The sequence below is a fragment of the Onychostoma macrolepis genome, chromosome 06 (genome assembly GCF_012432095.1).
Source record: "Onychostoma macrolepis isolate SWU-2019 chromosome 06, ASM1243209v1, whole genome shotgun sequence".
In the NCBI taxonomy this organism is placed as follows: Eukaryota; Metazoa; Chordata; class Actinopteri; order Cypriniformes; family Cyprinidae; genus Onychostoma; species Onychostoma macrolepis.
The window spans coordinates 23,758,266-23,780,520 of NC_081160.1; the positions used below are offsets into that span (position 1 = coordinate 23,758,266).

The window sequence follows — 22,255 nt, forward strand, 5'->3', positions numbered from 1 at the left end:
ACAGGACCGGACAGTTTTAGCAATGTGGTCTGAGAAAGTCATTAATCATAACTCCAAGGTTTCTGGCTGCTTTTGAAGGTGTTATGGTTGATGTGCCTAACTGGATGGTGAAATTGTGATGAAACAATGGGTTTGATGGAACCACAAGGTAAAGTTGAGTTGAAGGTGATGGTCCTTCATCCAGCAAGAAATGTCTGCTGCACAAGCTGAGATGCGAGCAGCTATCGTCGGATCATCAGGATAGAATGAGAGGTAGAGTTGAGTGTCATCAGCATAGCAATGATATGAAAATCCATGTTTCTGAATGACAGAACCTAGTGATGCCATGTAGACAGAGAGGAGAAGTGGTCCAAGAACTGAGCCCTGAGGCACCCCAGTAGTTAGATGTTGCGACTTGGACACCTCACCTCTCCAAGATACCTTGAAGGACCTATCTGAGAGGTAAGACTCAATCCACTAGAGTGCGGTTCCTGAGATGCCCTTTGCCAATAGGGTTGACAGGAGGATCTGGTGGTTAACCATGTCAAAAGCTGCGGCCAGATCCAGCAAGATAAGTATTGAAGATTTGGAATCCACCCTTGCCAGTCTTAGGGCTTCAACAACTGAGAGCAAGGCAGTCTCGGTTGAATGTCCACTTCTGAAACCAGACTGGTTGCTGTCGAGGAGGTTGTTCTGTCTGAGAAAGGTCCCCACAATGTAGCATAAATAAGTACACACACACACATATCTGATTCAATCCAATAACTAAACTTTAAAGAATTTAATTAAAGTATTGAATTATTCGCTTTTTTAAATAATTAAATTAAATTCATGTAATTAAATACATAAATTAATTAAATTTATTTATTCCATTGTTTAATTCATTTTGAATTGAGTCAAAATGTGCTACTCTTTTGACGTTGTATGTTGTTTCTGACTTCCTGTCTCAGTAAGCTACGACACACGTAATCGGTTTACGGCAGTGGCTGAAGAGCTGTGGAAAGGAAGTGAACGATTTCTTTATTAGTGAATTGTGGTTTCTTGTTGGCTTGTTTATCTATGCGCTTAACCTCTTCATAACCAGATATTACACAGTGTTTTAACGGGACAGTCCTGGGCACATTTCCCACAAAAAATCTCCGGAGTAACAGCAGTTTCTGACAGCGAGTAGCGGGAACCGGGTTCCAGCGACCCCGAGCACAATGCTGCTCACAGTGTTTTGTGCACCGAGAGACCGCTCGGAAACTACTTTCGCCCTGGACGTGTCCCCGGAGCTAGAACTCAGGGATTTTTTGGCTCTTTGCGAACTAGAATCAGGAATACCAGCCGGGGAGATTCAGGTAAACATCTTTCAAAAGTGTTGCAACAGTTATTTAGCCTCTATGCTAAGCGACCTGACTAAACAAATTAGTGCCAAACAAGCTGGCAGGTCCATTCTATTAATAGCATACTGAGCCTGTCAACACTTCTGGAAGACCCCAGATTTCGAAAGATTAACAGGCCATAACTGTATTTGCCAGGCTAAACTATGTCAATTAAACGCAATTTGTTTGCTAAACACGAATCATATCAGGAAACTGTAATGCACGGAATTGTGCAGTTAAACATGGAAGCCACATAACAATTTCCTCCTCATAACAAAAATAAAAATCATGCTTTCCTAAATCATAATTATGACACATTGACATAATTATGAGATCAATAGTCAAAATGGTCACACTAAGCCTAAGTTACGAGATAAAATGTCATTATGACATGAAAAGTCGAATTTTTATGCCAAAAGTGTCATACTTTTGATGTATGTAATACATTTATGTAATAATTATGTGTCATCGTTTTTTTTCTTTCTCTCTCATAATTATGCTTTACCAAAGCGTGTTTTTTGTTTTCTTATATGGCGGAAATGAACTTCCATAGTTAAAACAAACATGACAGGGTCTTTATTTGATATGGGTGTGTCTTGGTAGCAGATGAAGCTTGTTGAAAATCAAAAACCTTTTCTGTATGCCTATTTAATGGTGCATGAAATGAAACTGAAAGCTATCATTTTATCACACAGATAGTGTTCAGTACTAAGACATTTGTATTTGTGAGTTGGTATAGTTTAGATTTGAAATACTTACAATTTCATGGCTGATTTGAGAAGATGATATACTACTGTGTTTTCACATATTGAACAAAATAATGCAACCTTTGCTCTACAGATTTCATATGCAGAGCAGCCTTTACAAGATCCCACCCGAGCCCTGGGGAACTATGGGCTGAAGGATGGAGACGTGGTAGTGTTACGACAAGCAGAGAGGTTACTAGGGCCACAACCCACAGTTCCTGGTAAACCAGCATAACTTGATCTATTTTAAAATGGATTAATGTGAGCTTATCATGGCATTAATCATAATTAATCTTAATGTCTTAGGTCTGCCTCGCATCGATTTCAGTTCCATTGCTGTTCCTGGGACCTCCTCAGGCCAAAACAGACAGCAACAAGCCCAGCGTCCCATTGTCACCCAGTCACAGCCGCCCCAAGCCACCACCGCATCAGGCCCAGCCCTTTCTCCTCAGGGATTGGACAACCCTGCCTTGCTACGTGACATGTTGCTGGCAAATCCACATGAACTGTCGTTGCTGAAGGAGCGAAACCCTCCTCTTGCTGAGGCTCTACTGAGTGGAGACCTTGGTAATTGAAGATGATGGGCCTAAATGCATCTATATAGAAGATTGAATTTTTTCCCCCCTAAGTGACAGAATAAGTTTGATTTCTTCTTTTCAGAGCGCTTCACCAAGGTGCTATTGGAGCAGCAGCAGGACCGAGCCCGAAGAGAGCAGGAGAGAATCAAACTGCTGACTGCAGATCCTTTTGACTTGGAAGCTCAGGCCAAAATTGAGGAAGAAATCAGGTAACGAATAAGGGGTGAGATTATATGCAAAGCAAAAACATGGTCTGTGGCACAGGGATTATAAAACTTTTACTTTTAAAAGTTTTACTTTTAATTTCCAGACAGCACAACATTGAGGAGAATATGACCATTGCTATGGAAGAAGCACCTGAGAGTTTTGGCCAGGTGGTCATGCTCTACATCAACTGCAAAGTCAATGGACACCCAGTAAAGGCCTTTGTTGACTCAGGTAGTAAATCATGTTTTTGAATTTTTTTTTTTTTAAGTCCCCTGGAGATGATGTTGTTGAGTGCTTTGTTAGATGTTGCTTGGAATAACGTCATGTTGAACATTATGCCTTAATCACCAAACGTCAAATACTTTGGGTTAATATACAGCATCCAGGTGAGATATTTTCAGTTGTGTGCTATTTTTGCTTACTTGTTTGACACTACTTTTAATACTTGACTTTTTTTCATAGTATGTACAAATTTATTTTTTTTTGTCCTTCTGGTTATCCTTCTTTAGGAGCTCAGATGACAATTATGAGCCAAGCATGTGCAGAGCGATGTAATATCATGCGTCTAGTGGACAGACGCTGGGCAGGCATTGCCAAAGGTGTTGGCACCCAGAAAATTATAGGCCGAGTTCATTTGGGTATGTCATTTATTTAGACCTGCTCCTTTAATATTCATTATGCATTTCCTCCAACATTATTTTTCCCAAATTTTCTTATACTAAATGTATTTTACATCCAGCCCAGGTGCAAATAGAAGGAGATTTCCTGCCTTGCTCTTTCTCCATTTTGGAAGATCAGCCCATGGATATGCTGCTAGGCCTTGACATGCTGAAGAGACACCAGGTCTGCTTAGAAACTTTGGTTCATAGCCAATCAAATAATCTATTTTCCGTAATGGAATCTGTTTGCCTTGCCATTAATGTTGCTTTAATGGATTGCAGTTGAGGATGCAGACTTTTTCGATATTCCCTAGACACTGTAGCAAGTGAGAGTACTTTGTCTGAATATTATTGTCAGTCTGTGTACTCAGGAAAATATTTTATATCTCCTTTAATCTTACAAACACTGTCTGTCGATCTTATCTTCTAACTTCATTTGCTCTCATTCAGTGCTCCATAGACCTAAAGAAAAACGTCCTCCTTATTGGGACGACGGGTACAGAGACACGTTTTCTACCTGAGGCAGAGCTGCCCGAGTGTGCCCGGCTGGCATATGGGCCAGAGGGACGAGAAGATACCCGGCCTGAGGAGATTGCAGATCAAGAATTGGCAGAGGCAATTCAAAGATCTGTTCAGGACAGCGGTGAGATGCATGATATGTAGACCAACAGATGGCATGGCTTTTAGGATCGGAATAAAAGCTAGAGTTACATTTTAACACAAGGAACGAATACTCATTAGTTGTGGAATTATGAGGATTTCCTTGTTCAGGGATCAGAAGAATATAATATTTTTAACAGTTTTGGTATAGTCTGTTTATTCTGGTTGCAGTGTAGAACCACTCACCCAGTTCACAAGGTGGTGTACAATATGTGTGTAAAATACACTACCATTAAAACATTTGGGGTCAGTAAGATTATTTTGAAAGAAATGAAGTTTTATTCAGCAAGGATGCTTTGAATTAATCAAAAGTGAGAGTAAAACATTTGTGATATTACGAAAGATTTCTAAATAAATGCTGAGCTGTGTAACTTTCAATTCATCAAACCATCATTGAGCAGCACATCTGTTTCTGTCACATCTTATAAATAAATAATATTTACTTTTTTTTAGTTCCTTTAAACTGTAGTAATATTTAATTGTTTTTACTGTCTTTTTGATTATATAAATGTAGTCTTAGTGATCATAGAAGACTGCTTCAAAATACATATTAAAAATCTTACTGACTCCAATCTTTGGAAGGATGTATGCTTTACATGCCTGTCAAAGTAACACTGATAAAACTATCTGAGGAAACATGGGTTAAAATATCAGTAGGACACTGACTCTCCAGAATATATTCTTAAGTTATGACATGGTCACTAAAGCCTTATGTGGGTTGAACGCCACCTTGTGTAGCTAATGTGATTATTAGGTGCATGCCTCTTTTTTCTCTTTCTCTGGATGTGTTTTGCTAATTTTTGCCTCTTATTGCATGAAATGTGTGGCGTTTGTGTGCCCTAACTATGAGCAGGACAAAACTGATGTCATATGGACAGACAGCTGGAGAGGGCTCTACTTACCAGGTACTACATTGACAATGGGTATATTCATTAGCCTGATACAGTATTTGACCCAGTAAATATTGGACATATGATATACATTGGTACGCACAGGAAAGGCCTCCATTTTGTGAGTAATAGCTTGAATTGAGTTAATCTTTGCCTGTCTATGATGCTGATTATTTTGCATGGTTTGCAGTGTTTGCTTAATTTGCATGGTTTAAATAACTTACTTCAGTGTAGAATTTCAACTTCATCAGTTACTGTTTCTCTCATAGATATTGAAGATGGAAAAACTACCTCACCACAACCCCTGCCATTTAAACCCCTCAACCAACCCACAACATCGTCAGCCTCAAGTCACCCCCACAGTCTCACCCTAGACCGTTCCAAGTCTGCCCCAGCCTCTATAAACCAGGGAGTGTCCCCAGTTGAAATTCCCACATCGATTGAATCCTCTCTACTTCAACCCTTGAAAGTGGGTGAACCCTCTCCAGATCCCACTGATGACACCTTTAGCTCTCAGTCCCAAGGACTGGCAGATCCGACATTGTCTTGCTTGCAAACAGATGCAGATACTCCTATCCCAAGCACTCTTCCCTCTCAGGAACCATTCTCTAGTACTGTGCCCGAGGACAATGAGGTGACAGGCGACATCGTTTCAGGAGATTCCGGCAGTCCGATAGATGCAGATTTGGGGAAGAATATTACTTCCTCTGCGACTGTAGAAGCAGAATCTCCCTTTATTCCTTTTAAGCCAAGGTCTCAGACTCAAACACTGGATCAGGAAGTGGACATGGATGTTTCTTCCGATGCAAAACCAGAAGCTGGCCATGACTTTCCTGATCCGTGCCAGAGAGACCAAGGTAGTATGATGGAGGATGCTTCAGGAGCTCAACCACAGCTCATGCCTGTTCCAGATTTGAACCCTGAGCCCGGTCATGCTGAGCCAGCCATTTCTTCTGTCCATTCAGACTCTGAGAGTGTAGTACCCTGTGAAAGAGACCAGCCAGAGATGGATAACATCCCTTCCTTGGCTCAAGCTCTTAAGGAGCTCCATGAACTTCTGATGTCCAACAGTTGTCCAACAGTTTCTGGAAGGATTCCTCTATCTGATGCTAATGATACTACACCAAGACAAGATGTTGATGAGGTGGACCAGAATCCTGCTGCAAGAAACCATGTCATTCTGAACCCAACTATTGACTCGTCCTCTAATACTGCCACAACAAACGACAAAGAGGAAAGTGTTGCCAAAGCTGACTTTACTTCTCAATCAATGAGGGATATTCCAGACGTACCAACACCAAGCAATCCAAGGCACACAGAGAACCAACCTTCTAGACTGGTAGATCCCACAGTGGAACAAACGATTGAGTGCCCTGATGCAGCTGAAGGAAATCAGGCCCTTGTTTTTGAAGAAGGTTCTGGGCCGGTGACGACTTCCCAGGGAGATCTTGAGCTCCCTGAGGGTCAGCAAGGGCAGGACATTGTGGACAAAAACACCTCAGGCATTGACATCTCAGCTGACCTGTCTCAGCAGTGCCCGCTTTCTGTAGCAGCTGGCTCATCACCCAGTTCCAGCCTAGGGCCTGTTGCATCTCCTCAAGCCACTGAGACGGATCCTCTTTTTCTTGGAGACTTCATCCAACCTGCACCACAGCCCTCGATGGGACAGTTTCCACTAGAGCACATTCAGAGGATCCAGGCCTCCGGGTTCTCAGCCCTTGAGGCTGCTGAGGCGCTGGAACAGGCTCAAGGCAGCGTAGAGCTTGCCTTATTGGTGCTGCTTGCAAGAAAGATCACTGTGCCCACTTAGACTCCGAATAAGCTCTTAGTGGTGGCATGAGTTAACATATGAGCCTTTTTTCATGTCGTTTTCCTTTAGCAGTCCTCGTGGTTTTGTACTTGATGGTCTTCTTCTGGCTCCTCTACTTTGCCAACATACATAATGTTTAAAAAATAGATTTGTGAGAAGCTGGCCATATTTCCCTTTCAACAGAACAATGATGTCTGTGCAGTATTTTTTTTTTAAGTTTTGCATGTTGCCTCAATAGTTCGTAATGGATTGTTGATTTTATTGGTTTGGTTTGAAAAAAATGGATAAACTGACAGACATTTTACAGGATTATGAACGTTTACTTCGGGTGGTGGGGCTCGGTAATAAAATTCCTCTTGTGGCAGAAATAGATCTGTTTCCAATCTTCTAACAACTGCATGGTTTTAGATCTCAAAATTGATTTACATGCCTGATGTTTACTGATCTTCTGAAGCATCTTACTAAATTTATTTTGCAGATAGTAAACTGGTAAAGCACCCATTTCAGAGTCTTTTTTTTTTTCCTATTTGAATTGGCAATAATGTTCAAGCTGAGATCATTTAATCTTGAATTATTATTTTATTTGATAGTTGCCAATCCTGTATAACTTGACATGTTTTCAATAGGTTGCCTTTGGAAATTATTAAAGAAAAGACTTACCATTACCTTGTTCTTATGTGTTCATAGTCCATCCTTGAACAATATTGTCAGTCTTTTGTTAATGATATAAAACAATTCTGAAGGGGAAGTCATACTTTTATTATCAGTAGTATCTCTTTTTATCAAATTCATGATGTTGTGGATGTGACTGTAGTGTTTTACATTGTGTTTTTGATTTAAATGAAACAGACAGGAAAAAGCTGGTGCTGACAAAGTAGTCTACAGAAGGTTTGTTTTTCTTCCCTGTGTGCCCTTAGGGCAGCTACCACTACATATTGTTGGGAAGTCTGTGTTTTATTCTCTTATCTGTTATCCCTTGTCTAAATGACTTGATTTTAGTGTACAGTCTTGATGTGCCCTTTCCAACTGTCTTATCTTTTGTCATGTCTACCTTCTTGTAATTTTTTTAATCTCTGGGTCATATATCATTTGCGTTCAATCTATTTGAGAAACTCAGTTTCATCTTGTACACAGTTTAAAAACCAAATAAAAGGAAAAAAGTGATTCTTATATTTTAAGTGTGGCTGTTTTTAGTATTATTAGTTGACTGCAAAAATGTGACAAGTGCAAGAAAATAGAGCATAAGCATAATGCTTTATGTTTTAATGTTAGATAAATTGGACCGATTTATGTGAAAAGTCTTGTAATGGTATAATGTCAATTTAAGGCTACTTGAATTACTTACAATTAACGCAGGGTCATTGATCATAAAAGGGTGGATCTCACAAGTGTTAAATAGTACCCCAAAACCAAAATATTCATTACGAAATATTATTTTAATTATGTATTATTATATTAATAATAACTGTTTAATTAAGACAATTCAACATGATTAAGTTTTGTTTATTTTCACATCTTATATAAACTATTATGCACATTCTTCGTTCGTTCGTTACCTAATACAAAGAGACGGCAAGTAACATTGAATTAAAAGTGAAATTTTGAAGTAGAAACATTTTTTTCCCCTTATAAAACGTATTAAAATATTAAATATTTTATCTTCCAAAAAAAAATTTAGATAGTGTGTAATGTAATGACAATCATTTTGATATCTAAAAAAAAAAATCGTATTTTAAACAATGTGACACCTGATACGACATTTTCTTTATTGTTCGTTTCAGCCAATAATAAAGTAATCTTCATCTTAAAAGTAACGCCCAATCAAATGCAGTAAAATTGGTTGAACGAAATTGGACAGGTGAGGACGCTCTTCCGAATCAATTAGACTCCGTTGACTTTGTTTGCAAAAAAAGGTATATTTAGTGTAACGATTCGAATTTTTTAATCAAATTCAATATCACGTTTAAAACTTTTAAAAGTTAAAAAGCCGCGAGAAAGTTTGCCGTATTGGTATGGCTCATGTCATGGAAGATGAGAGAATCCGGGACGATGAAAACGCTGTTACAAAAGCATTAGATGGGGACACTGATCGTCCCGGGCTGGATGAAAATAGCCCTGAAACTAATGTGGAGGACTGTGCAGCGTCTGGAGGACTTTACTGGTATGTTATCAAAAGAAATTAATAATAAATGTGACATTTGTTTGTTATTCCTATGTTCTAAAGTAGCTTGATCATAACTCTTCCTAACCTGTTTTTTATTTGCCTTTTAACCGCCTGCCTACCTCACAATAAGGTTCAAGGCTTGTTATAAAAACGTTTCAGATGGTGCCAGGATGGTGTTGAATTTATTTTGATCTCTCTTTTTCTTAGCACATCTGAAGGGTTTTCTGAAGCTCTTCGATCTGTTGCAAGCTCACAGTTATGGAACTTTATAGGGTTTTCTCTGCCCATTTCATCCCTCTTCTCTCTGAAGAGCTCCAGTCTGAAATCATCTGACATGCACTGTGTTGAAAGTGAGGTGAAAAGGTAATGTTTATGAATCACAAAATGACAATTCGGGTATCCAGTGTTAAATGGCTATTAATTTCTGTCTGTACATCAGCGTTGCCCAAAAATGAAGTAGTTTCTTTTCAATCATTTTCAGGGCAGATGCTACAGAAGTCAGTACTCAGCCAGAGGAAACATATGTTGCCAAGTTCAAATCGGAGTACATCAGCAGTTGTAAGTTTACAGATGAATCCAAAATGGTCAAAAATTACTGTATCACATGGGTCACATTTTATCCACTGAAAGACAGAAAAATGATAACTTGCTTAACCTTAAAGCCACTGTGTAATATTTGATACCCAAATTTTAAATTGGGCTTTTAAATTAGCATGATTGAAACCGTTAAAAACCTGTTGAATACAGTTCACTACATGCCTTGTGTTGTCAGATTGATACTTTGTGGGGGGTTTTAACAAATATGCCGCCTCTTTGAGGTTTTGAAACCCCTTTTTTTTTTTTTTTTTTTTTTGCTGTGAAATCTACAAAACAATTTATGAAGTAAACATAAGAGTAACTTTTTATATTGTTAGTAATATTAGGTTTACTTGATTTATCCATAACACTTTTTATAGAAAAATCATGTTAAAATGTATCATGATACATCAGGCTTTTAAGGAACATTTATTTGTTCATCTCTAAATCATCATGTTCTGTTGGATTGTATGTTTTGCCCCTCACAATTAAAACTACAGTGCTTTGATCATAAAAGTATTAAAATATCATCTTACAAAGACAATATTAGTAGATAAATGAAAGTGGTCTGCTATACTGTAATAAAGAGCTCATTGATTTGCATTACTATCAAAATTTCATCTGCCATTAGCCATAAAAGCCTGATGTATCTCGTATGATGCTCAACAAAAAGCACATGCATATTTTGCTTCTATATTTCCTATTTTATCTGCTCAAATTTGTTTTCCTAGCGGTCCCTTTGTATCAGGAGTATTGGATAAACTCTCTGAAAAAGGATTTACACAGAGCACAGCACACTGGACTTTCAGAATTGGTGACATCTGTTCGTCTCCCTGGTCTGAAAACTCCCCCTGCTTTAAGCCCAACCGCTGTGTTGAGCCCACCAGGACTACGGACTAAGCCATATGCTCTGTGGCAGGAGCTACCTCAAGTAAAGAGTCTGCTGAACTCCCTCAGTGAGCATGAGATCCAGCTTCAGGAGGTGTGTCTTGCAGGAGACTAACAAGCCTGCCGTGCATGCTTGCAAAACATGACCTTGGTCTGATGTCTGTGGTTATTCCACAATACTTATCCCTCTGTTTTTGTGCTCTCGGTCTAGGCCATGTTTGAGTTGATTGTGTCAGAGGCCTCGTATCAGAAGAGTCTGATAGTAGCACTGAATGTGTTTCAGTGCTCAGCAGAACTCAAACAGATCCTGTCCCGTGTGCAGCATCATGTTCTGTTCTCTAACCTAAAGGACGTCTGCAGAGTCAGTGAACGGTATGGATAAAATACTTGAAAATACAATAGAATTTTGAATATGAAAGATGTATTGGGCTGCCTTCACTTAATATAAGTTTAGGTATTCTTGTTAAAAATAATTTATATGAACAGTATTATTTTTCAACTGTATGAATTTCTATAATTATATAAATTACCATTCAAAAGTTTGGGGTTATTAGTTAATTTATTTAAAAATGAGTGTTTTTATTCAGCAAGGATGTATTAAATTGAAGTTACAGTGAAGACATTTATAATGTTACAAAAGAGCAAGATTTCAAATAAATGCTGCATTTTTAAACTTTTTATTCATCAAAAAAAATAAAAATAATAAAAATGTGTTTGTATATGCATCATGGTTTTCACGAAACTATTAACATTGATAAATGTTTCCCGAGCACTAAATCAGCATATTAGAACGTGACCGAAGACTGGAATAGCTGCTCAACATTTAGCTTTGCTGTCACTAGAATTAATTGCATTTAAAAACATGTTATTTATAATTACATATAACAGTATTACTGTTTTTAATAATGCAGTCTTCATGACTATATATAATAACAAATTATTTTATTTGTTAATTTAGGTTTCTGCAGGACATGGAGTCCCATCTTGGGCAACACGAGGTGATGTCACAGGTTGGTGATATTGTTTTGAATCATCAGCAAGGCTTCCAAAAAGTCTATGTGCCATATATCACCAACATGATGTACCAGGAGGCTCTCATCACTCAGCTGCTGTTTGTCCTGCTTTCATGTATCTTTCATATTGAACATATCGGTTTAATTCTATGGCATAGCTTTCTAATTACCATTTTACATCAGGCAGGGAAATAAGAAATTTGCACTGATCCTGAAGAAACTAGAGAAAGATCCACAATGCCAGAGACAAACGCTCAAGTCTTTCCTGATTCTTCCCTTCCAGAGGATCACAAGAATGACACTCTTACTTGAGGTTGGTTTTCCTTTATACAGGCCAGAGACGCGCAGACTCTGAGAACTTCCTGTTATCATTGTTTAGAGAACATGAACATTATGTTATTTGATTTTAGAACATCCTCAAGCGAGCTAAAGGTGTTTATTCTAACGTCCCTAATCTGAAGGAAGCCATTGAAGCTGTTCGTAAGGTAGCCTTTATCATGCTTTTGCTTTCAAAATAATAAATGCTCCCCATATAATTTAATAAAGAATTATCAGAATTGGATGCTAATTTATTGCATGCTGATCAGTATTACATGCAAGTCATGTTACCTTACAAATTAATGCATCTAAATGTATAGATGGTGGAAGAGTGTGACAGGAGTGTCCAACAAATGAAGAGGACCGAGCTGCTTGTTTGTTTGGACAAGTTAGTGGACTTTGGAAACTTTAAGGTATAAAATATCTTAATGTAATTCCTATATTTCTGCTGTCATATTTTTACACCTCTCTTCTTCTGTTCTCAATCAGTCCATTCCCTTAATCACCAGAGGGCGACATTTGGTTCAAGAGGGAACTTTGAAGCATCTAATTGTTGGTGGCAGTCACAAAGTCTCCATAGTCTCTCGCAAAGATGTGTACATACACCTTTTCAATGATCTCCTGCTCCTCTCTGTTAAAAGGTATGGTCTGTTAGAAGATCTTATTTTACTGACCGTCTAGTTTTCAGAGCTTCGTTACCTATTTTTGGTGTATAATAGAATTTTTCATACTCCCCTCAGTGGGCACAGGTTTGTTGTGCAGGACCATGCGCTATTTCCTGATAATGTGTGTGTGGAGGATCTCAAAACAACAACTTTGGGATTAGTCCCTGAATCGTTCCTGCTCCGTCTAACTAAAAACCACAGTAGATCTTCCACTGCCCTGATACTGGCTGCACACACAAGGTGACTTGCACTACACAATATATTGTATTGCCAAGACAGTGGCAGTATTCCTCTTGAGTGAAGATTTTGTTTGAATTTTTTTTTAAATTCTTATGTAAGGTAAATTCTAAAATGGTAATTGTGTTCTCAGATCAGAAAAAGAGACCTGGATGAAAGTCTTCTCTTCAAAATAGGGAACCACAAGTGTGGAAATGCAACGAGGAAGGATGCTCTTAAAGACATGGGCACCATGAAGTGCTCTAAAATGCTAACTGTAAAGGACATTTTAATGTTTTTGAATATTGTTTAAATATTATGTATATTCTTAAATAAAAGGCTGTAAGCAACTGATTCAACGTGAGATTTATTTCAACAAAACGCAATGAATGTACAGAAGAAATTTACAGTTGTTATCATCCAATTGCTGAGATTTATTCCCTTCAGTGTTGAATGGGCTTGTTCAAGACCCTCGGTAGAACATGTCCGTTCTTCCATTTCAGCATGACCTATCATGAAAATAAAATAAAGGAGTTAAGTCTCGGATCTATTTTAGATGTTTAGGAGTGAACAATGCTTTCAAGATTTGTTATTTCACCTCTTAACGTCCTTTTTGTTGTTGTTGAGTGGGAACTACGTGACTGGCTGAGGAGACATCAAGTCAAAATCTGAAAGGTTTCTTGCTACCCAAACACCCGTTGCGAATAAACCCAGGTTTACAAGGAGATTCCTACAACAATAAAACAAAGGAGATGGTCACATGCTGGCAAATATTTAAAACTATACATTTCAGTATGATTACGAGTGTATGAGTTGCACGCAACAGCAATGTTCACGTCGTTTTTAAGCTTCGTAACATTACATCATTTAAAACAAACCTTCTGAAATCATTTCTGTCCGCCGCGAAACGGCAAGCTGAGCTTATCCATCCCATGACACCACCTGATCGCCCATCTGTTTTCTTTCCGCTCATTTTATTTGTAGAAAAATGTGTATTAGCCAAGCAAGCCAGAGGCTCTTTGATATTACCTTGAGATTTCTACGGCAAACCACGAGGTTAACAGTATCGCGCTACGGATCCTCGGCTGGGACAAACCGCGTTGACAGGCAGGCGGTTTCCTGTGTTAAGTAATCAATTTTGAAACGCAGTAAAGTTTGACCCTCCACGGCTTACAGATTTTCAACACAGTGCAGTTGTGAAACAACGCACCACCTACAATTCCTGTGCTTAAAACATGGCTGCCACCAGATACCGTCGATTTCTAAAGCTATGCGAGGAATGGCCAAAGGACGAGTCAAAGAAAGGGAGAGATTTAGGAACATTTTTACGCCAAAGGGTCGCTAGTGCTTTCCGAGAAGGCGAGAATACACAGGTATTGTTTTTACTTGAGTGAATTACTGCACGATTTACCCGTGTTGCATTGCAAGTTGTAAGACAAGTCAAATGTCATCTTTCATGTTGTGTATTAATGCTTTCAATAGATAGTCACAAACATGTCATTTATTTCGATATGTTAATTTTTACAATAAAGTTTCCATTAAGTGTCTTGAATTGATGTGTACACTGGAAGCTTCATTACCACAATAATATTACTAATAAATAAAATAATAAAAAACCTTTGTGTGTGCAAGTACAGTTGGCAATAAAGTTCTTATTCTGAAGGGTTTTTCCTTTTTATTGTCTAGTATGTTATGTTTTCTTGTAAACATCCTTTCTTAAAATAATTTATGCAACAATACAAATATCTAATGCACCATTGACTGTTGTTTTATGTTTCAATTAAGATTTCAGATCCAGAGAAATGTGATCAGATGTATGAAAGTCTGGCTCGCATCAACAGTAATGTGTACAAAGAAAAGGTGAGCCACATTTTTTAAATGCTTCTAGGTCTAAACCTTTATGGATAACGAGACATCCACATGACAGAGCATAATTAAATTATCATTAGATTTATTTTAACTGACCTGTATTTTTTTTTTGGAAATGTTGTATTTTATTATTTTTATTGTCTTTGAAAGAGATGCATAGCTTGCATATTCTCTGGGGAATAAAGCGTTATAGTATGAGCTCATTTGGATTTATTCTGTCTAAACACCTATCCTCACATTTTTATGTTTTTAATAAAATGCCTTTCATTGATCTGATTGACCCTAAGCCTCATAATGTTTTGGTTTGTTTGTGTTCAGTTTCCACGAGCAAAAGATACAAGTTTTACAGGTGTAACAGTAGAAGAGTGCCGAATGCTATTGGCAACAGGTGAGGATTTCTTGAGCTCGCGAATTTGTAATTCTTATGTTCACCAATGCTGCATATATTTGATTAAAAATGTTAAAATAACTATTTTTAAAATTTGTTTTATGATGGCAAAGCTGAATTTTAAACCGCCATTATTAGTATTACTCATTACACATCACAAATTATTCCAATATGCTGTTTTGGCATATTATAATATTTCTTCTTATCAAAACTGTTTGTGGAAACGGTGGTAATTATTTTATTTTTTCAGGATCCTTTGATTAATAGAAAGTAAAAAGAAACAGCATTTTACTTTTTGACATTTCTTTTTTTGCAGGAAACATGCAGCACACAGATGAGGAGAAGAAAGGATTGTGGAAGACATTAATGGAGCGCTTCTCCTCCAAACCTGAAGATGGAACCCCAGAAAAAGCTGAAAAATAATCATCGTACTGCACAGATCTTATTTATTCCCCTTTGCTCTTTTTCAAATAAAACAATTAAGGTGTCAATCTAAATCTTCACTTCTAACAGCTGTAGCTCTCTTCATGTTGATAGATGAACAGAGACTTCCAAGAAGTAAAACTGATGGTATCTGGAGAGCTGTGTTAAAGTTGGAGAAATGTGATAACTAAGTAAAAACAATATTCAGTTTTACAGAATATTACTTTTCAGTTTTATTGCATATTCTTTCTCTTCAATCCATAATGCAAATAAATACTTTTTGTATTTCCCGTATAACAGTCTCTCTTGTTTTGATTTCACTGCATAAAAACTATGCTGAATTATGTAAATTCTTATTTTTTTTGCTCACATGTATACTGTTTTTACAACCTTCATTTTATTATCATTAAGACTATATATATTTTTCTAGATGGGTGTATTTTGAAGAGATGGTTATTTAAAAGTAACTAAAAAATAAGGGTTTCAGCTTCTTTGAGGGTTATACAGGTATTTATTCCTAATATATTCTTGTGAACATTTTATTGGCTGATTGCGTGCATCATTTTAAAGTTAGTGTGGTGATTAAAGTATAAAATAAGTAATATTTTTATAATAATGTTATTTAAAAAAAATAATTTAGGGTTATAATGGAATAACTGCTGAAGTGCAGTTGAGTAATATAAAGTTGCACAGAAAAGTGATATAACGTAAAGCTAATGCACACTGGGGAATTTCCTGCAGATATTGATAATATGGTCTGTGCCATGACATACAATATGTTCACAAAAGATAGCTACATGATAAAATTTTGCCAAACCACCACCCTTGCACAGCCACAAAGTTTTAAGACCAGAGCTTGGTGTTTGAAATAAAATACATGTACAATGTTTTAACTAATTTCCTTCCAAGAACCAAGTCATGAAAACATTTTTATTAATAAAAAATAGGCAAGGAAGCAAGAAAAACATTTTTCTGTTAACAATCAGAGACATTTTGAGTTTGAAGAGCCTGTAGAGTGATCTGTGTAACTAATAACTTAAGTGAACTGATGGACTGGATTTATATAATAGAAGCATTAGAACGTTCTCATTTTATTGCCTTTCCTTCTTTTATAATTAAGACACATTGTGAATTTGTCTGATATTACAAAATTTTAAGTGAAGATAAAAAATAAACTAAATTCTTCATTATTAAACTTCAAAATGGCAAAAAAGCAAAATTAAAAAAAACATGGTTGCATTTTTGTTCTAGTCAGTGTTAGTTAGAATAGTGTTTGTTTTCTTGGACTTTAGTCATCTTTTTTGGGATCTGGATTATCTCTCCAAATGCAGTAGTTGAGGCTTGTAGCGAGGCAAAGCCAGGCCAAGTATGGTACCATGAGAAGTGTTGCAGTGCGGCTGATGGGATACCAAGACACCATTGTGGCTGCCACTGTGCCAGTCAGCATCACTATCTCTATCATTGCCTGGATATGAAAGAAGAACAGAACACCATTATATTTAACCATATAAGACATTATATAAATGTTGACTTTCAATTTAGGGACAATATAAATACATTGGAAGTCAATGGGAAACAAAACTCTTTGGTAACATTCACAATTTTTTTGTGTGTTCATCAGAAGAAATAAATGTATACAGGTTTGGAATAACATTAGGGTGAGTAAATGAGTTTTCACAAAAATCTCTGATACTATCTCACGACTATATGCAGAGAAACTGTTTCCTGGTTTACCTCTCAAGTATTTTAACTGAAATAACAGTAGGATTTTTGAAACTCATGATAACATCCCACCAGTTTAATGTTGTGAGCGCCAAAGAAGATGGGGGTCCAGGCCCAATTAAGCACCAACTGCGTCCCATAGAGCCCCAGTGGTACCAGTGAATCCTGGGTGAAGCCTCCAAGCTCTTTCCACACAAGGTATGAACCGTAGCTTTAAAAAAAAAGAGAAAATCATTTACACCATCTGGAGGTACCTTTAGTTACTCATTAACTTTTAAACCTAACTACAACTTTCTTCAAAGTTACTAAATGGATAAGTGCCAGATATAAACTATAGTAAGTGAGAAGTGTCTAAACAAACCCCATGCCAGTGTAGAGAGTGGTCCATACTATTGGGAAGGCAGCGTTAGGTGGCCTCCATGAGGGTTTATTGATCGTGGTGTACCAGGTCTTCACTTCCTTCCGTGTGATGAAACCTCCAAGTATCCCACCAACGTGTGGAAGGGCAGTCAAACTCAGCATAGGAATCCACATCCTTTCAATGCAAAATGACAAATTAATGTTGCCTAGCATTTACATTATGTAACACATTTGTTTTAGAGTATTTGCTCTGCACCATTCTTGTCTGTATAACGTCCAAATCGGACAGCTTATCTCCACAGAATGTGAGACAAAGAGGCCATCAGTAGTTTAGGACTCATTTGCAGTAAATAAAATTAGGACAACAGACTTCTCTCGCAATAAATGCAAAATATCAGTAAAATATTAAGATATTATGCTATAGCTGTTAGGTAAACAAGTAAAACAAACTAATATAACAAAAAAAGAAAAAAAGGTAAACGTAGATTTTAACAGTAAATTGAACTGCTGTCCAAATCCTTTTTTTTATTATTATTATTAAATATGCTGTCGTAAAAAGTCAAAAAGTTGTCTGTTTTAAATTAAATTGTATGACCTTCCAACAATTTATTAAGAATTAATGATTAAAAACATAAAATTTTGGTTCATTGCCAGTTCGTCCTACTGTGGGAACGACTTCACTCACGGTACGACTCACACGGGAATGACTCACAAAACTGTGTTTGTTTTATACAAGATAGTGATGAGAACGTCGCAAAGACCCATATAGATATTTTTTTCCCGTGCAAATAATGTTAAACAGCATGACGGGTTTGCATAAAGTTAGTCGCGCTCAGCTCAGCAGAACATTATTTAACGCGCTATGCTGAGGGTGGAATTTTGATCACAAATTGAAACGACAGACTAATAAGAGAAAAAGCGAAGCAAATTGCCTGTTGTACTAAATAAGAAAGCTGTTGACTTTACCTGAATTGACAGGTCGAAGCGCTGTTCGATGTTATGTGAAGAGAGTCGATGCCCTTCTATGACCGGAGTGATCTTGAAATCATGATATAAGTTTGTGTAACAGACAGTGGGCGTGCATTGAAGGATAGGCTACTCTCGTGTAGAAACAATACAACTGAAACGCTGGCCACCAGAGAGAGGCATGTAAACAGCTGCCGCTTCTTCCTGGTGTTGTGAAACGATCACAGCATAGTAATGCTTCAATGGTGTGTTCAAGAAGATCATCGCGGCGCTGCGCTGGAACAGATGTCAGTTTTGAAAATTAGCTTTGACATATTATGTGTCAAATATCAATTGACTAAGAGAGCTGCCAAAATCGATGACGAACCATTTACTGCCTCAGAGACGACAAAAAAAAAAAAAACCTGTCACTCACAATAAACATATAAATATCTTTTGTGTAATGTGTGTGTATGTATAGATTTACTGTATAATGTGCAGGTGTGAATATTATATGCAAATGAAGACGAAGATCTCATGGAAAATTTATATTCCCTTGTTTTGTCTGGGTAAGAGCACCAAGGAAACGTGCAAACATGCAGAATGCAGACTACAGACCATGAACATGACTCCCTCTGTAGGATACTTACATGTGTTTAATAGACTGTTTCTATGAGAGATACATTTTGTTTTTACAACCTTCCCCAAACCATTTTTTTTTTACCTGTAGACATGTAACATATAATGTACACTAGATATTAGAAATTTGCAGTGCCTTATTATTATTGTGATTCATTCAAACCACTATTTTATGAAATATGCACAATAGGCTACTGTGTATCACAAATCTGTGGTAAATCACAATTGACATTTCCTCAGTTATTGTTTTAGCATGGTTATGCAAACTCCTCTGTAGCTGAAACTGGTTTATTAATGTCATTTTTACCCTTAAAATTCAATTGCAATACAGTGTTATATAAAAGTAAGAAATTAATTGAAATAAATTTACATTTTTGTTTTCGAATGATTTTTTTATTGTGAATTCATTATGAATTTAGATGTGGTCAAATATGTTTAAAAAAAGAAATAATAAAAAGCTTAATAAATAAAAACCAAATGGCTTTATAATTTATATGATTATTTTGTGAAAGCAATTCAAGTTATTCAAAATGAAATTAGATGTTTACAACCAACCAATCTCAGAAAACACACTTACTGTATGCCTTGGTTTAACCTCTGATGGAGTATGTATGAAATTTTATATTATTTTTTTAACCCTTTGATCCACAACATGGGTCTAAAGTGACCCAATTGAGTTTATTTTTATCTATATCTTTGCAAGACATTAATTTTATTATTCAGAATTCCAGGAATTCCTCAATTAACTTGTTTTTGATAATCACAAATCCTTAATTTTATTTTTTATTTTTTACTTTTTTAATAAAAAATAGTTTTTGTGTTACTACACTTCTAATGCACAACATGGGTCTAAAATGATTCATATTAATTTGTTATTTCAGTCATGGTTTCTTCTGAGTGCTGAATCTCTCTATCATTTATTCCAGATAATCTTTAAATATCTTATTTTTAACTTCCACAAATCATGATGTTTATTTTTCCTTTCTTATTTTATAAACAAATGTAGTTTTTGTATTTACACATCAATTTTACACACATGGGTCTAAAATGACCTGCATTAATTTCCTTTATGTCATTTACTATGCTGAATCTTTTAAAGAAATGCATTTTAGCATTTATTATGCTAGATATTTATTTAATATCTTGTTTTTGATTTCCACATATCATTATATTTGTATTTCCTTTCTTAATTTATAATCAAACACAGTTTTTGTATTTCTACATCAATTTAGCACACATGGGTCAAAAATGACCCATATAGGAACCTTTGATATTTGCACATTTTTTGCAAGTAGGAACATATTTACTGCAAAAAAAAAAAAAAAAAAAAACTATTTACCTGCCCCACATTTCACAATTGAACATGGCTGCTTTTGTATAATGGATGCACAGTACTGCTTGAAAGTTTGTGAACCCTTTAGAATTTTCTATATTTCTGCATAAATATGATCCAAAACATCACCAGATTTTCATATAAGTCCGGAAAGCAGACAAAGAGAACCGAATCAAACAAGTGGGAGAAAAATATTTTCAATACTATAGCAATGGAACTTGGATATATTTTAGAGTAATCAATGTGCAGCTTGTATAGCAGTACAAATTTACTGTCCTCTAAAAATAACTCAACGCATAGCCGTTATTGTCTGGCAACAAAAGTGAGTACACCCTAAGTGATAACGGCTATATGTCATTTAACCATGCAAAGCCACATGTCCTATTCATCATGTTCATGTTTTTGTCTGCTTGACAGGACCATACAAATTTGTTTATCTTGTATTAGAGCAGTTAAAATTTGGTGCTTTGAGTACAGTTCTCTCATTGACCACTGGATGTTCAACATGGCACCTCATGGCAAAAAACTCTCTGAGGATTTGAGAATTAGAATTGTTGCTCTCCACAAAGATGGCCTAGAAGTTCGGTAACACCCTGAAACTGAGTTACAGTACAGTGGCCACTGGCATACAGAGGTTTTCCAAGACGGGTTCCACTCGGAACAGGCCTCGCAAGGGTCGATCAAAGAAGTTGAGACCTCGTGCTGTGCTTTAGGTGCAGAAACTGGCTTCAAAAACAGATGCATGAGTGCTGCCAGCATCGCTTTAGAGGTTGCAGAAGTGGAAGGTCAGCTTGTAAGTGTTCAGACCATACTCCGCACACTGCAACAAGTCAGTTTGCATGGCCGTCATCCCAGAAGGAAGCCTCTTCTGAAGCTGGCTCACAAGATAGCCTGCAAACATGGATTCCAACATGTACTGTGACATTCTGAAGCAGAGCATGATGCCCTCCTTTCAGAAACTGGACCGAACGGCAGTTTTACAACATAATAACGACCCCAAACACACCTCCAAGATGACAACTGCCTTGCTGATGAAGCTGAAGTTGAAAGTGATGGAGTGGCCAAGTACGTCTCCAGACCTGAACCCTATTGAGCACCTATGGGGCATCCTCAAGCGGAAGGTGGAGAAGCACCATGTGTCTAACATCCAACAGCTCCGTGATGTCATTATGGAGGAGTGGAAGAGGATGCCAGCAACAACCTGTGCAGCTCTGGTGAACTCCATGCCCAGGAGCATTAAGGCAGTGCTAGATAACAATGGTGCCCCTACAAAATATTGACACTTTGGACACAGTTTTGACATGTTCACATAGGGTGTACTCATTTTTGTTGCCAGTTATTTAGACAATAATGGCTATATGTTGAGTTATTTTTAGAGGACAGTAAATTTGTACTGCTATACAAGCTGCACATTGACTACTCTAAAATATATCCAAGTTTCATTTCTATAGTATTGTCCCTTGAGAAGATATGCTAAAATATTTGCTGAAATGTGAGGGGTGTACTCACTTTTGTGAGAGACTGTATCTGTGCGTTGCAAAAGTATGTGAATCTTTGCTTTCAGTATCTGGTGTGACCCCCTTTTGCTGCAGTAACTGAAGATAAAGTTTCTTGTAAATGCTGACCAGTCCTGCACAATAACATGTAGGAGTTTTAGCCCATTCCTTACTGCAGAACCACTTAAACTCTGTGATGTTGGTGGGTTTCCTCCTATGAACTGCTTGCTTAGGTCCTTCCACAACATTTTAATTGGATTAAGGTCTGGACTCAGCCATTCCAAAACATTAACTTTGTTCTTCTTTAACCATTCTTTGGCAGAATGACTTGTGTGTTTGGGGTTGTT

General features: G+C 37.0%; 5 protein-coding genes across 7 annotated transcripts; 3 read left to right on the forward strand and 2 right to left on the reverse strand.

The window, feature by feature from the left end:
• The first annotated feature begins 899 nt into the window (after nt 1-899).
• On the forward strand, nt 900-8,065 carry ddi2 (DNA-damage inducible protein 2). 2 transcript variants are annotated; one of them, XM_058778441.1, is made up of 10 exons: nt 900-1,319; nt 2,184-2,310; nt 2,396-2,656; nt 2,750-2,876; nt 2,978-3,105; nt 3,384-3,512; nt 3,614-3,717; nt 3,984-4,176; nt 5,047-5,098; nt 5,353-5,449. In XM_058778441.1, exons 1-9 carry the CDS (start codon nt 1,182-1,184, stop codon nt 5,055-5,057), a joined length of 1,218 nt encoding a protein of 405 aa, XP_058634424.1. In that variant the 5' UTR covers nt 900-1,181; the 3' UTR covers nt 5,058-5,098; nt 5,353-5,449. The 2 variants fall into 2 exon arrangements, with proteins under 2 accessions (XP_058634424.1, XP_058634423.1); XM_058778440.1 differs by lacking the exon at nt 5,047-5,098 and having other exon boundaries at nt 903-1,319; nt 5,353-8,065.
• A 664-nt stretch (nt 8,066-8,729) lies between these two features.
• On the forward strand, nt 8,730-13,076 carry si:ch73-15b2.5 (rho guanine nucleotide exchange factor 19). Of its 2 annotated transcripts, none has more exons than XM_058778459.1 (12): nt 8,730-9,054; nt 9,265-9,420; nt 9,539-9,615; nt 10,365-10,615; nt 10,733-10,893; nt 11,480-11,632; nt 11,718-11,847; nt 11,945-12,019; nt 12,173-12,265; nt 12,342-12,493; nt 12,593-12,757; nt 12,888-13,076. In XM_058778459.1, exons 1-12 carry the CDS (start codon nt 8,906-8,908, stop codon nt 12,928-12,930), a joined length of 1,605 nt encoding a protein of 534 aa, XP_058634442.1. In that variant the 5' UTR covers nt 8,730-8,905; the 3' UTR covers nt 12,931-13,076. The 2 variants fall into 2 exon arrangements, with proteins under 2 accessions (XP_058634442.1, XP_058634441.1); XM_058778458.1 differs by having other exon boundaries at nt 12,572-12,757; nt 12,888-13,022.
• Nucleotides 13,077-13,081: 5 nt separating this feature from the next.
• On the reverse strand, nt 13,082-13,842 carry tomm6 (translocase of outer mitochondrial membrane 6 homolog (yeast)). Its single transcript, XM_058778508.1, has 3 exons — nt 13,612-13,842; nt 13,332-13,463; nt 13,082-13,242 (listed from the first exon to the last, which is right to left on the reverse strand). Exons 1-2 carry the CDS (start codon nt 13,704-13,706, stop codon nt 13,367-13,369), a joined length of 192 nt encoding a protein of 63 aa, XP_058634491.1. The 5' UTR covers nt 13,707-13,842; the 3' UTR covers nt 13,082-13,242; nt 13,332-13,366.
• LOC131542139 (ubiquinol-cytochrome-c reductase complex assembly factor 2) lies at nt 13,812-15,710 on the forward strand. The gene is made up of 4 exons (XM_058778505.1): nt 13,812-14,106; nt 14,519-14,593; nt 14,921-14,990; nt 15,307-15,710. The coding sequence occupies exons 1-4, from the start codon at nt 13,969-13,971 to the stop codon at nt 15,411-15,413; spliced, it is 390 nt and encodes a 129-aa protein (XP_058634488.1). The 5' UTR covers nt 13,812-13,968; the 3' UTR covers nt 15,414-15,710.
• Nucleotides 15,711-16,329: 619 nt separating this feature from the next.
• Nucleotides 16,330-18,699, reverse strand: LOC131542137 (translocator protein-like). The gene is made up of 4 exons (XM_058778500.1): nt 18,462-18,699; nt 17,497-17,670; nt 17,208-17,346; nt 16,330-16,878 (listed from the first exon to the last, which is right to left on the reverse strand). Exons 2-4 carry the CDS (start codon nt 17,667-17,669, stop codon nt 16,702-16,704), a joined length of 489 nt encoding a protein of 162 aa, XP_058634483.1. The 5' UTR covers nt 17,670; nt 18,462-18,699; the 3' UTR covers nt 16,330-16,701.
• Nucleotides 18,700-22,255: the final 3,556 nt, after the last annotated feature.

Excerpts from the sequence above, each read along its gene's own strand:
- ddi2 (XM_058778440.1), top strand. The coding sequence starts at position 1,182 with ATGCTGCTCACAGTGTTTTGTGCACCGAGAGACCGCTCGGAAACTACT. Across the intron at positions 1,320-2,183 it reads TACCAGCCGGGGAGATTCAG|ATTTCATATGCAGAGCAGCC; the intron begins GTAAACATCTTT and ends TTTGCTCTACAG. Across the intron at positions 3,718-3,983 it reads ACATGCTGAAGAGACACCAG|TGCTCCATAGACCTAAAGAA; the intron begins GTCTGCTTAGAA and ends GCTCTCATTCAG.
- si:ch73-15b2.5 (XM_058778458.1), top strand. The coding sequence starts at position 8,906 with ATGGCTCATGTCATGGAAGATGAGAGAATCCGGGACGATGAAAACGCT. Across the intron at positions 9,421-9,538 it reads GTTGAAAGTGAGGTGAAAAG|GGCAGATGCTACAGAAGTCA; the intron begins GTAATGTTTATG and ends AATCATTTTCAG. Across the intron at positions 10,616-10,732 it reads ATGAGATCCAGCTTCAGGAG|GCCATGTTTGAGTTGATTGT; the intron begins GTGTGTCTTGCA and ends CTCTCGGTCTAG.
- tomm6 (XM_058778508.1), bottom strand. The coding sequence starts at position 13,706 with ATGAGCGGAAAGAAAACAGATGGGCGATCAGGTGGTGTCATGGGATGG. Across the intron at positions 13,464-13,611 it reads GACAGAAATGATTTCAGAAG|GAATCTCCTTGTAAACCTGG; the intron begins GTTTGTTTTAAA and ends TTATTGTTGTAG.
- LOC131542139 (XM_058778505.1), top strand. The coding sequence starts at position 13,969 with ATGGCTGCCACCAGATACCGTCGATTTCTAAAGCTATGCGAGGAATGG. Across the intron at positions 14,107-14,518 it reads GAGAAGGCGAGAATACACAG|ATTTCAGATCCAGAGAAATG; the intron begins GTATTGTTTTTA and ends GTTTCAATTAAG. Across the intron at positions 14,594-14,920 it reads GTAATGTGTACAAAGAAAAG|TTTCCACGAGCAAAAGATAC; the intron begins GTGAGCCACATT and ends GTTTGTGTTCAG.
- LOC131542137 (XM_058778500.1), bottom strand. The coding sequence starts at position 17,669 with ATGTGGATTCCTATGCTGAGTTTGACTGCCCTTCCACACGTTGGTGGG. Across the intron at positions 17,347-17,496 it reads ACTCTCTACACTGGCATGGG|CTACGGTTCATACCTTGTGT; the intron begins GTTTGTTTAGAC and ends TTTTTTTTAAAG. Across the intron at positions 16,879-17,207 it reads GCGCTCACAACATTAAACTG|GCAATGATAGAGATAGTGAT; the intron begins GTGGGATGTTAT and ends TTTCATATCCAG.